General features: G+C 39.1%; 1 protein-coding gene across 4 annotated transcripts in view; it reads left to right on the top strand.

Annotated features, from left to right (window-relative positions):
* YAP1 (Yes1 associated transcriptional regulator) overlaps nucleotides 1–14,570 on the top strand; it is a 223,449-nt gene that overhangs the window by 96,162 nt on the left and 112,717 nt on the right. For 2 of the 4 annotated variants that reach the window (XM_069202373.1, XM_069202372.1), the window contains exon 4: nucleotides 3,298–3,411. The exons of the other annotated variants lie outside the window; for them this stretch is intronic. In XM_069202373.1, the coding sequence (XP_069058474.1) occupies nucleotides 3,298–3,411 (114 nt within the window). The remainder of the gene's footprint in view (nucleotides 1–3,297; nucleotides 3,412–14,570) is intronic. 4 annotated transcript variants of the gene reach the window in all.

The following is a 14,570-nucleotide window of genomic DNA, read 5'->3' as shown; positions in this document are numbered from 1 at the left end:
ACTCTTGCTTCTGGGACATGGTTTAGTGTTCCAGTCTTGCCTGCATCATACCTTTAGTGTCAATGGCGCACATTCCCTGCAGCCCTAACAGTCCTTGTGGTCTTTGGGCAGGCAAAGTTTGTAGACCTCATGGGGGTCTCTTTTTGTGTACTTGCAGCGGCACTCTGGGCAAAACTTAAAAGGGTTATTTTCCATGGCCCTTACTTGCCACCTCTGTCTTCATTCTCTGTCAGTGGTGTGTCCAATTCCCTCCTCCGGTGACCCCGACTGGGTCCATGGGTGCTTTTCTGTGATGTCCCCTGATGGGGCACGAGGTTGATTCCCTATGACGGGGCACAGTGAGGCCTCTCTCCTCCACGTGCTGTCTCCTTCCACATAGTCTTCCAAGTTTCCTTCTTTTTTCAAACAAACTTTTTTTTTTCTTAATTGTTTTTCAAACACTTTTTGGAGCTCCTCCATCATGCTTCCAGACCCAACAGCAGAAAAAAGAATCTGAAGATGGAGGCCATGCACAGGAACTTTTGGGACACCGTCTGACGTCACACAGAGGATGGACGAAGTACCAAATTGTGTTCTACGACACCCCAAAGGAAAAAAAAAAAAAATAAGACTAGAACACAACTTTCCAGACTCAACCACTAAATGGCAGAATAATGCACATCTTGTGAATGCAGAAAACTCTTCAAGCTGCAAAACTATTTCTGCAAGTAAGAAACCATTTGGTTTCCTCAATATAGACGTGCATCAGATTATGTGGTTTGTGTGCATTCATGATGGTAGGTTTTGGTTGTGAGAATATCATATAACGGGAGTGCCAGTAAAGGAGTGGTTTCTATGATGATGCAAAGTGAGCTCTTTCTTGGACTCTGGGAACTACAATTCTTGGGCTTGGTACTGTGTTGTTACTCATTGATATAGCAGGAGTCAGTGCTGTATCCTGGTAATGGCAATCCGCACCCTGACCTGATAAAATCCATGTTTGGTAACACATGGCACAGGATGCTCATTGTTGTGGCCGAAGTGCCTGACCACTGTCTTTTCCCTTGGGTGTGGAACATATGCATCCCAGTGATAATTTAGTGATAGATACAGGACACAGGTCCCTCCTGGGTGATATTGGTCAGATCCGGCTATAAACAAAGCGGGACTGCATAAAAGCTGGGAACTCATCAATTTTCAGGGTTGGCTAGCCAGCTGAAATAGTTATCCAGGCAGCACTGTAGCCTGCTGACGCAACTTGCTTTCTTGTAACTCCAGTTATGCCTACTGTAAAGTGGATACAGGATATAAACCCTTCTCCATTCTGAAGCTTGCATGTAAACCCCAAAGGCAGTGCTATCTTGCAGCTAAAGGGTCGTCTTTGAAAAGGATCGTTACAGGGCTGCAAATCACTCACAGGCCCTTTGCGCTCTCTTCATACACAACTCAAAATGTCCAACTTCCAGGGCATGCAGCCACTAAGATATCAGACATAAAAACAGATTGTCAAGTGACACTTGCACCTGAGATGGGTCCTATGATTAAACTTGTAAAAAACACTTGTGCACTCAGTCAACATTACCATTGTGCAGTGGCAAGGGCCCTTTCTGTGGTGCCTTTGCCCTAGAAATGTAAAGGAGCCTCCTCTTTTAGTACATATAGGAGGATGGGGGTGGGGTGGAAGGGAGGAGAAGACATGGATAAGAGTAATATAAAGAGGTATTGAATGGAAAGGAAGACTAGAGGTGAAAGATGAAAATCAGAGGGAAGAAAAAATGAGAGGAAATGAAAGGTTGGGAGAGGAGAAGAATTAATTGTGGCGACAAAAACAAAGCAGAGAAGATATGATGTTGTATAGGAAATGGACATTTTCTTTTTTTTTTTTTGCCATCTTAAAAATCCATTCTGATTAACCGATCTTACTGTGAAACTATATCTTATCCAGGTCCAAATGTTGGTTGAAGTGGAATGAGTGGCAAATTGATCAGCCTTTTTAAGTCACCCAATGAAGTTAAGTCTGAGGGTATTGGAGGATAATGTCATTGAGGTGGATTGAAAAGAACTATTATTGAAAGGTTTATGGGGAAGGTCATCCCTATGATTATGTAATTTGGCTTCTTTGAAAGTTGAAGATAAAAGTGAGCATAACTTGCATCAAATGAATGCAAGTTGAGAGTGAGTGTTTACCATTCTTATGCCACTGTAAAGGCCACAGGTAAAAGGTATGCAGCGGCAGCATAGTACAAAAGGTTTTCAAATCTCAGTAAGTTTCCTTCCAGTTGTTTAAACTTATATACCTTACTGATTGTCACAGGTTTGCATCTGAATTTTGATACCTAGTTTGGGTAGAGAGCTAGTTTGCACCTTATAGAAAGCTTTAGATTTAATTAGTGTTGTTCATTTTTTTTTTAAATTCCAATGAACCTATTTGATTGGCCAGTGTTATAATCAACTCTAGTTGATTAGCAGCCTCACTTTCAACAGCCTAGAACCAGTTGTTATTCATCTGACTTCTTGTCTCTTCCTTCATTCTTGGCGAGTCTCATTGATGGCAGCAATCCTGTTCTCAAGACTTGGCAGCCGTGTTAACAGCTTGCCTGCTTGGTGATCTTGAAGTTTATTTTCCAGAATTTCCTTGCTTGGCTCTTTCATTTAATAGGATTAATGTCACAGTCGCTGAGAGTAACCACATATTTGATCTGTAGTTGTAAAAGTCTTCATTTTCTGATATCTCACAACACTCCATCAATAAGGTTTCACCGGTGTACAACAGATGTTTTAGGTTGTCACAATAATGAAAGTTTTATTTTCTAACATTTTTCACCTCCGTACACCTTTAAACCCTGTTTACTTGATTTTAAAAAAAGTCCATGAGAAACCTCTTTTGTTCTTATTGAGATTTCTTTGAACTCTTAAAGTGAATGATTTTTTTCTAACATCTTCTCCACCTCATGACTCTTGATAGGACATCACTATATGTTTTCTTACTTACTTGGTGTTAGTTACTGTAAAATCTATAGGTATTAATACCTTCATAGACGGCGTGTTTTAAGTCATTATCTAACTTTTAATCTAAGTAGTGTAGCTGTAGTGAGTAGTGTGTGGTGATGGGCAACTCTGTACTCTCTCCTTTTCCTTTTTAACATGCCTTTATTTCTAGTGACTTATTATTATGATTAAAATTGATCAACGCAGGTACCTTGTATGGCTTCTCCAAGAGAATGAACAATTAGTTTAGCCTTTTAGATCCTTATCCTTTTTTATTTTTATGTGGCTCATACAAGAACCTAACTGGATTTAATTACTTTCATATTGCAGGCCCCCTGCCTGATGGATGGGAGCAAGCTATGACCCAGGATGGAGAGATTTACTACATTAATCATAAGAACAAATCCACCTCTTGGCTAGATCCAAGGCTAGACCCACGCTTTGGTAAACATTCATTTAACTAGTTTTGGTTTCCGTCTTCTAAATTTAATTGTGTGTGTTTTGTGTGCATATATAATAATCATAATAATTTTATTGTATAATATTTGGCTCCATCGTCTAAAACTAGTTTGATTTACATTTTTGTTAAGAAAAATTTGATCAACAGAAGAGCAGCTTGGTCACGTACATCATTAGTACCACTCAGTTGATTACTAAGATTATGATATGCTTGTTTATTATCCTAAGACAAATTGGCATTAGCTCAAAAATGTTTTTTTAACATGTGATACAGCTGTGCCAAAAAATGTCAATGCCAACATTTTCCTTGAGAATGAGCATCAATAATGTTACTACATGCTTCTTGATAAATGGCAACCACAAACATAATATAATGATAATATAGTTACCTGTTATCACTAGAACAAGCTAGGAATCTAAATAATGACGTTTAACAATAGAGCAGGCACTCTTTTTCGGGGATGTCCTCAAGTTACTAAAAGTGTTATCTTTAGTGTATTTGGATGGGCGTCCAATAGAAATTGCAAGAAAGCACAATTTCAGAATCTTGTGGTAGTAAATAAATTTAACAGAGTTTAGATGTGTTATTAATAACAAATTGCTCCCAAAAATTCAGAATTCACTAGTTGTATCCCTTCTAAATTGTAGAATACTGCACTATGCTTTTGGCATCATGGATATTCACCTCTAAAAGGCAAACTAATTCTAATTGTGTCCAAGAGCAGGGACTATGCATATTAGCTACTGTCTTGGAATTCAAAATGATTAAGTACATATTTGAAATTTACTTTCTGAAACATTGAAAAGTGGCAGAAGACTTAAGAGTTTGATTGCAATAAAATGTTAGACCAGGAGATGTGTATGCTCCCTTTTGCTTCTTTTCACTTGAGTTCACTCTTCCTTTGGTCATCCCATAAGGATTGTAAACTGACGGTATACACATTGAAAGCCTGAGCATTTTCCCACTTCAAGCATTGTCAATTTAAGTGATCGCTTCCTTTTTCTGGTAGTTACTCACTGCCACATTTGCATCTTATAGTGTGTGCCTTCTATGAACAATAGTTTCCCCCTTAAAGGGAGGACATTTCATCAGAATTGTAGGATATATTCTGCATGCATCTCATCTGCATGCAACAAAGTGGGATGTTTTAGTTGGCACTTCACCCAGATGAATGAAGATTCAGTTAGAGTGAACGTTGTGCTTATCTGTGATTCTGACTTTAATGGTGCTGCTGGAATGAGAATTCAATTTATTTCTCCCGGTTTGCCTTGCCATTGTTGAGATATTTTACGGTATACCCTAAGTTGGAAAGTAGCACTGGAGGTAGCACCAAACATTTTTACAACTATTTCTAGAGTAATTGAGTACCAGTTTGTGGCACAGAAAGCGTTCCGGAGCAGGAATAGTGTCTTGGTCTGAGTTTTTAACAAATCACTATCCAATCTGCTAGTGTTGTGAAGAATGAAACTAGTACTGATGACCAGCTAAAAAAGCAGCATTTCATAGCAATTTGTGTTTAAGTTAATATCTGCCTCACTTATTCCAACTTTTTGACTGGGATTTTATTGGGTTAAAGTAAGTGGTGATGTATAAATTATAAGGTGAGGAATTCTAAAAAGTGACACTTCTATTTGTAGACCACCTGGGCATTGTAATAATTGCCTTCCCTTGTTGCTACATTATATCTCGTATGCCAAATACTTATGTTTGTAAATATTGTGATGGTCAATGATTTTCTTACACTGTGGGTTCTGATTGCTAGGTGAAAATGTACCTTGTATAACCATGTTGTGAATTAATGTTTGATTCACACTCACTTCAGAGTAAATGTCTGTGTGCCTACCTGAGTTATAGGAGGCTATCCCCCGACAGTTGTGTAACAGAAAAGATTCATATACGTAAAATATTAGCTCCTGTTACTAGGATCATAAATATGTTTGTAGCATTTATGGCTCACATGTTTTGCACGCACCTTGCATTGCTCAGTCTTTAACATGATCTCCACCAGATAATCATCATCCTCCTCAATCTCAAGCAGTATAATTTTGTGATGATCTCCTGCACTTTGGAAGAATGCATGGTACACCATCAAATAATCCAGTGGGTTGGGTAGGGCTCAAATGGCGGATCTTCCTGAGGGTCCACAGCATGCCAGAGATCCTTACACTCCTCTGCAGAGACAGGCTCGTAAAAGGGTTTTGTGGTCAAACTTAATGTCCTCATCTGAAAAGATGTGGTATGAGCATTTTGAAGGTGAATTCGGTGGTAACTGGCAGCAGAGGGACATATTTTTATAGCACACCCCAATGAGTCATTCTCATTCACATTTGTGACGAGAGGAACTCTCTGGTCTGTATTGATTCAGAGCGTTCATTGTCCAGCGGAGTCTTCTCTGGTGATTCTGGTGTCAGGCGTTGGGAGTTGGATCTTTTGTTGCTCAGTATTCCCAGAGCTCAGAAAGCTCTTTTGAACCCAGAAGTGGGGGAAAAAACGAGCTGCAGCTTATCCTGGTGCAGTGTGAGTTTTGAGGAGGGATCAAGAGTAGCTCTGTAACCAAGATCTGCATTTCAGGTAAAACAATTTGGAAAGTCTGCACCCAACACTAGATGGCTTGAGTGTGCAAAGCATTTCAATCTACAGCACAGCATGCTACAAAAATGTATAGGAAAGTAACATTTTCCTTTCAGCAGTAATGGTCTTCCATAAAACCATGTTTTGTGATTATTCTGTGTCAAGTTGGAGCATGAGTGAGGAACTTACAGCGAAACAAAAATACAGTGTTTCGTTGAGGATATCTGTGTTTGGATGATATAAAAATATAGGACGCTTGCGTATGCATCACTGGATACACAGATAGCCATGTAATTTATTTTTAAAAGACCGGTTTTAGCATATTGTATGGGCTCATGCTAGTTTAAAAATGTTGTTGGGTATGTTTGCTCACTGTGTGTGTTGGGAATCCTTGTGGAGCCAACTTGACTTGGCCATCCATTTATTTCCATAGCTGTCCTATTAAAAAAAAATGTTAATGAGTTCCCTTTCAGTTCAAGCAACACCAAACTAAAATGTGGTGTTTTCCTAATTTTGAATCAAAATCATACTTAAGATGACTGCTTTGTGGCCCTCTTTAATGTGCCCTACATCAACCCACACATCTGTGAGTACTTTTTTGAATACATTGCTTATGGAAATTTAGAATATTTTGAAATTTGTTGTCAGCATTAGATTCCTCAGATGTTTCAATAAATGGAGCTTTGATTAATAGTTGAAATATATTAATGTAATGAGGCATTCTTATTTTGAGAATGACATTCCTAATTGCTGGCCTTGACAGTTGGAAGGAACTTTGTAAAGGTTGATGCATAGCAAGAAAGCTGCACACAAGTAGATAAATGAATTGGTTTATTTCATTAGAAAGTCTCCATCCATAGCTGAGCTACAAAGAAACTGCCAAACACAATCTTCCTACAAACTGAGAAATATACATTATAAGAGCACTCTACTGGAACCAGGCAGGAGTATAGTTTTGTTTCTGGAGTCAGTGGTCTGTCTGATCACTCCTGTTTTGTTTTTGCCTGTCCTGAATCATGCAAACAAGACACCCCAAGTAGGATGACCATGCACTACATAAAGGAAATACATCATTGTTTTAATATAGAAAGACGTTTTCCTACATGGTCACTGATGTACACTGTAGTTGCTAACGGGTAGGAGGAGCCTAATGCCCAATATACAATGTGCCATATAGATTGTCAGGGTAAAAGGTGTATTGAGGAAATCAAATGATGTTTTACTCTTTACTCTGGCATTAGTCCGAGACTTTGCAATGGAAGGTAATGAGTGATTGTGAAGAAATTAATGTTGCTGTGCTTTAAATTGCATGTATTTACATGCAATTCCTAGACCTGAAGCAGCTGGGTAAAGAGACAAAGGTGAATACAATGTACATATATGCCTGGAGATTGCTTGTCCCAGTAATCTACTGCAGTCATTATTTTCAATCTTTTCTTTTTGGATGTAAGGTGCTTAGCAAGGAGTTCCTCCTGTGTCATACCTGAATGAATTGCTGCGTAGGATGTGGTTTGCAGCATAGGTGCTTCTTTTGTTAAACTTTATTCTCCGATTTAGGAGTTCTTTTTGCATGTTGAGCTTTGGTTGTCCGTGATAAACCTAATTTTCATTTTTTGTTTTATCTTCTCTAGCCTGGTTTTTGATTCTTATGGTGATCCTTATGCTGTTTCTATTATGCCATGATCCCACCTCATAATGTTGTTTTGTCTGAGTAATTATTGCTGAAGGAATTATTTGAAAGTTTTGAGATGGCATAGGATGTCTGGGTTATTTAAGAGATTTGTTTTCAGTCTCAGTCTGAGAGTATTGCTTACATATTCACGTTCAGTCATGCATGAGATCGGCTCATTGTCAGAACAATGTGTGTTTCTCTTACGGTATTGAGAAGATGCTGAGAGGTGATCAATTCTCCTGTCAGAGTGGTGTGGATCAGAGAGTAATATGATTTCTTGTTTGGTGGAATTGGTAGGGCCAAGCATCAGCTAGAGTTTCGCCCAGTAACTTCAAATATTTTTGGGGGGTTTGTTGGGAAAGTATCTTTCAGGGGATTTTCTGGCCCTGAATATGTTGCGGTGTGTCATAGTTTGTTCCAGGTACCAAGGTTTATTGATGGCATGATGAAGTGTTTTTTCTTTAGGGAATACTGCAATCGGTTGGAGCATACATACTGATCACATTGTAGATGATGCTGACAATTGCAGTACTGCTCTAACCCATGTAGCATTTTTTCCGACTTGGTCACTCTACACCAGCCAAATATATACCCCCTTGGAAGCCTTTAACAAGTTCCTCACACCAAAAACATTTTTACCAAAACTGGGACCGATTGAACTTTTCACCTCCTAGAAGCAAATTTTACTGAAGAAATACTGAAAAGCACAAATAGCCTCAATAGAAATAAAACTCCTGGCTCTGACCAAGATCGGACCCGAAATCTCTCAAGCATTCCCTAAAACACCAAGCGAGAAACTCTTAAAACTTTTCAATCATTTTCAAGATTTGCAGAAGCTGGAATGATATTAATCCACAATAAGTGCACATATCCACAGGATACAGAAAACTACAATCCCATTTTACTGTTACAGTCTGCAAAACCACAACAGTAACCACACAGTTGGGTCAATTGAGCTCATCCTTGGACCTCACTGATTTATCAGGATTTGCTCAAAGCAGGACTTTGGCATCCAATACTAGATCGCTTACCCAACATTATCTTCCACGTGAAAATGAAGGAGCACAGTCCTTGGTGGGCAATCTCACTGGATGCTGAAAAGGCACTCAGAATGTCCCTAATTCTTTAAAGCTGTTAAGAGGCAAGGCCCCCCCAAAATATTAATTAACTTTATGAAAGTCATGTATGCTAACCCCCAAGCACCAGTGCTTGCCCGTGGAGAACGCTAAAAGTTTCCGAGTCACTAGACAAGGTTGCCCCTTTTCCAACTTCGTTTTATTTCAGCATTTGAGTCTTAAATAAAAAGAGTCAGTCCATAGAAAGTATCTACGTCCAGCGAATACAAACAGTCAGCTTTCAGAGTTGATTTACTCCTGCTCAGCCCACAACACTCAATCTCCAAAATCTTTAATAAACTAGAAATGCATGCTCTATTGTCTTGGTAAAGACTGAACCAAGACAAAACTGAAAGTCTGTGCGAGGCTTGTCTAAAAATGGGTTCCACAATTGCAAATGGTCCCCCTCTCAGAAAACATACTCTGGGAACCCGATTCTCAAAGCACATTGATACCTGCTCTAACCTAAACGCAGAGAAAGTGTTGAAATAAATTAACAGAAAAAAACTCTAGTCAATCTCCTCTAAGCCTCTATTGGTGAGGCTTCCTTGACATCATAAAAATGATGCTAACCCCGATCATCATCTCAACACTGAATTTGTCCCCTTCCAATCTCTCGTAAACCTATTCCTTCTATTTTTTTTTGTAAAGGAGACCATGTTCCCAACCTGTGGTCCGGGGAGCCCACAAAGCCTCAAAACTTCCTCATGGGGTTTGTGACTACTTAAAAAATTAAATACCAGATTTAAAAAGGTCTATAAACAAAGTGACTAAACGTACATTTACAAATTTCAAAACATACTGCATATGTTAAGGAATTTGAAATTGGAGCAAAAAATAATACATTAGTATCCTCAGACTGATTGTGGGAGCAGTGCAGGGGTGCATCAAACAGACAATAGTATGGACGATGTGTGGCTTCAATTAAATTTAGAACAGGTCCAACCATTTTTTTTTTTTTGGTATTTATATTTGTAAATTAAATAAAATGTTATCGTTTGTGTACGCGTTTGAATGCTTGTATCTGTATTTTTTGTGTAACGTTTTGCGTTTCAAATCGTGGGCAGTGTTTAGGACAGGGTCCCCAGCTTCCAGTAACAACTCAGCAGGGGGTCCACAGATTCTAATATTGATTCAATGAGGTTCCCCAGGTTTCAGTAATTAAAGTGGGGGTCCACAGAAGTCAAAATGTTGGGAACCACTGGCTCAATCCGTTTCTTTCTCCAGAAGGGCTGAGACTGAAAATCTGGCAAAACAATCTCAAATTAAGAAAACACATTGGAGGGGTAGAGATGGGTTGTTAACTTTCCAAATTTTACTACTTCCCATGTAGCTCTACTTACTTTCTCCATCTATCCAATGTCCTTTGTTACCGTCTTTTTCAGTGGAAGAGCCTATTCCTCCTTTGCCAACCATTTATCAACAAAGAAAATGATCATGCAATATCACAAACCATCAACGATCACTAAAGCAGAATGCCTAAATAACTTTTTGGTTTAACATCATCTTATAACTTACTAGACCACACCATTCTGGAAAATGTGAATGTACAACTGTATCCAGAAATATGAACCAGCTACATGAACAAGGCACCCCTTTGTGCTTCCGTAGACTCCCAACAATGCAACAACTTGGTAAACAAAGTAGAGAAGAATTATCAGCAGTTCGCACAAAATGGTCTTCAAAGCGTTATCCTCATGAAGGTACCAAGTCTTAACTTCTTGCAAATACCTGGCTACAATTCAGCCAACAACTGACCTCTTCCTTCAACCTCCGTAGCATATAAAAAAAAAAGTTAAGGCATCTATCTCAACCCACAAAAAACAAACCTACTTGAGTTATGGACTACTTTTGCTAACATTCTGCTTAGTAAACATGTAGCTAAGTCTGTTTTCCGAACAATGATCAATGCAGGTGTTGCCAAGGTGATTATTCTATCTTCAAGCACATGCTGTTATTTTGTCCTAAATTGACTACCGTCTGGAACAAATTATCTAAAGACAGAACTTCAATTGTATTGCCAAACAATGATCTTCCTCTAAGGACCTTCTCCTCCTGTCCTCATCCCCTAACTATATCCTAGACAAATCAAAACTACTTAATCTATTGATAGCAGTTTCTACCCAGCAGATTACCACCCAGTGGAAAGGTCCTAATCCTCCTCGCTCTTCACAATGATGGAACACAGTTTTCCTTGCTCACAGGAACAAACCAAATTGGTTCAAACAGACCTCTTACAGAAACATTCAAAAGAGGAGCAGTAACCTCTGAGTGTTATCTTATCTATTTAACATACAATCAGGTTGGCCAGTGAATTGAACCCTGGATTAAATAGCTTGTAAATCAAATCCTAATCCTGTTAATAATGCAGTGACATATTTCTGGTTTATTTAGGACTTAGATTGACGTAGACTATATTCTCTTGTTGAGTGCATTTCAATAAAATTATCTAGACCAAGAAATTGCAAGATTATCATGTGGAGCTTCACAACCTCTTTTGGGAATCCTTATGCTGGGGTAAGTGCTTAGCTGGTATTGTAGTTTTGCAACATTTTTGCTGAAGGATCAGTGTAGTTGCCCACCTGATTGTTTGCACATTGCATCGCGAACCTCTTTGACTATATGGAGTAAAAATCTTACACAATACACAATCTTACATACCTATAACTGAGACACTCAAGTCCTGTGGGGTTTGCCTGTTAATACTGAACCTTACCTATGCATTTAGAAACTTTTTTCTGTTCTGATGTTGACGGAATAAACATTTTACCTGCTGTAAATACTAATGAGGTTATTTTTTAACAGTAGGACTTTAGTGTTCTGTGAATTTATATCAACCAAACTAAAACGTTTGTGTATGCTCCTTGATTGCTACCAAGCTTTTGTTATATTTGTGCCTTTATTTCAAGGCTATGTATAGAACTGCTCTACCCCTCAGGGGTTGGTCCCAGTACCACAAGAAATGTGAAGATGGACAAATGTACAGAACATAACACCGGTACCACATGACAAACCAGGTGTATACAGCATTCAGGTAGACCATGTAAGCAGTTGGATAGGCATAACCCATGAAAGTGATAATTAGGACGTACTAGATCGTGCATTCAAGGCATGGGAAGAGCCAGATATAGACCAATATTTGCAACACATGATAATACGAAAAGCCAAAGCTTTGCGTCCAGCCAAAGCTTCCAGTCAGAACTTAATGCTTCATTGATAGGTTGGTGCAGGAGTACATACACATTTCCTCTGATTCACACCATCCTGGATTCACATAGGTGTCTAGTTTTCAAAATTGTACAGGTTGGCTAGGTTTTCCTAAGTGCAAGCTGAGCCAGGGTCCAAAATCTAGAGCTATCCACATCGGAAAAAGAGGGTCAGTTTCCAGTGGGAAAAATGTGCTTCATAGAATATTGTGTTTTGGGCTGCCCAAAAGGGAGAGGGGGGGGACCTGTTTTCAGTGGAACAATGTGATGAGTCCATGCTGCATTTCGGGATGTTTCCTGTCGCAGGCACTAAGCCTACCCACTCAAATGAGGTACCAGTTTTATTGTGAGACTTGTGGGAGCATAGAATAGAAAAATGTTTATTATTACCAATTGGATTTTTCTGCATTTGTGCCTTTCAATTGTAAGCCAGTGTATAAGAAAGAGGACGTTTTGAAAAATACCCACAAAATCATAGGCTAGTACGGCTACCCACAAATTCAGAGGTGTACAAATGACCACAGCCCCTAAACTCCATATCTTGTGCCCATTTCAGAAATACATAGGTTTTCTTGATACTCATTTTTCACTCTGCCTATTTCGCTATAAGAATTAGTCTATTCTTAGTACTCAATGAATAAACATTGTATGGGTTGGCTTAGCAGTGAAAGGGTTGAAGGACATCTGTAATGCTGCAACATGTCCATCCAAACACAGTTTTACAAAACATTACTACAGGGACATTCAAAATGAAAATAAAACTGTAGTAGGGAAACCATTTTCAAACAGCTGTTTGTCACAACGTCCACCTCAAACTTCTTCTGCAGGGGAAAAATCCCACTCCTAATCTATGGACTGCATTTGAAGCTAGCGATATTCCACGCTGCAAAAGGTACTAGTCACTTACCTGTATTTATGGCTTTGCACCTTGAATCTCTTCTAGATTCTCACAGGACACTGTTCCTCCACACTGATGATGGCATATTGGAAAATAAATGTTAAAGCAGAAGTCACATACAGGGCATTGTGCGCTTCTCGGTGATGTCATAGTGAGTCATTTAGCTCTATCGATGTTACCGTCCAATAGAAAAGAAAAATGAAATATTACTATCAACACTTCTAGAACAAACCACTAAATGATGGATTTATGCAGAACATGTTACTCTAGAAGTGATGTTTACTCCTGGGGGGTGTTTGTATAAGGAAGAGATGGCGCTCCAAGCAGTGAATTTATATCTCCAATTACCACATTAATTATAAACGGTGCACTCTATGGGGATAACACACTTCAACCCCCACTGATTGGCAAACCAATCAATTAATAATATACCACTCAGAGGCACTCGTTACTTATCATAAAACTCACAGTAGATACCTAATTGGATACGATATATAGCTAAGTAAATAACCCCAAATATTTCATACGAACAGTGTCCCTTCCTACGAGTACATTCGTGAAATGATCCAACATAGAAGAAGCGTGCTAAAGTCTTTGGGTTGATGCCATATTTAGCTAAATTTTAATGAATTTGTCACTGTATTCCACCGTATTTCTGCTTTGTATTCTCATCACATAGATACTCAGGTTCGATTGTGTGCTCATTGGTTCCATTATGACCTCACAGCCAACACATGTTTCGTCCAACGACTTCCTCAGGGCTGAAATGTCATATAATATACAGGGAGTGCAGAATTATTAGGCAAGTTGTATTTTTGAGGATTAATTTTATTATTGAACAACAACCATGTTCTCAATGAACCCAAAAAACTCATTAATATCAAAGCTGAATATTTTTGGAAGTAGTTTTTAGTTTGTTTTTAGTTTTAGCTATGTTAGGGGGATATCTGTGTGTGCAGGTGACTATTACTGTGCATAATTATTAGGCAATTTAACAAAAAAAAATATATACCCATTTCAATTATTTATTATTACCAGTGAAACCAATATAACATCTCAACATTCACAAATATACATTTCTGACATTCAAAAACAAAACAAAAACAAATCAGTGACCAATATAGCCACCTTTCTTTGCAAGGACACTCAAAAGCCTGCCATCCATGGATTCTGTCAGTGTTTTGATCTGTTCACCATCAACATTGCGTGCAGCAGCAACCACAGCCTCCCAGACACTGTTCAGAGAGGTGTGCTGTTTTCCCTCCTTGCAAATCTCACATTTGATGATGGACCACAGGTTCTCAATGGGGTTCAGATCAGGTGAACAAGGAGGCCATGTCATTAGATTTCCTTCTTTTATACCCTTTCTTGCCAGCCACGCTGTGGAGTACTTGGACGCGTGTGATGGAGCATTGTCCTGCATGAGAATCATGTTTTTCTTGAAGGATGCAGACTTCTTCCTGTACCACTGCTTGAAGAAGGTGTCTTCCAGGAACTGGCAGTAGGACTGGGAGTTGAGCTTGACTCCATCCTCAACCCGAAAAGGCCCCACAAGCTCATCTTTGATGATACCAGCCCAAACCAGTACTCCACCTCCACCTTGCTGGCGTCTGAGTCGGACTGGAGCTCTCTGCCCTTTACCAATCCAGCCACGGGCCCATCCATCTGGCCCATCAAGACT

The sequence above is a fragment of the Pleurodeles waltl genome, chromosome 8 (genome assembly GCF_031143425.1).
Source record: "Pleurodeles waltl isolate 20211129_DDA chromosome 8, aPleWal1.hap1.20221129, whole genome shotgun sequence".
NCBI lineage: Eukaryota > Metazoa > Chordata > Amphibia > Caudata > Salamandridae > Pleurodeles > Pleurodeles waltl.
Note: the sequence above shows the minus strand (reverse complement) of the source record. Positions and strands in the feature narration are given on the sequence as shown.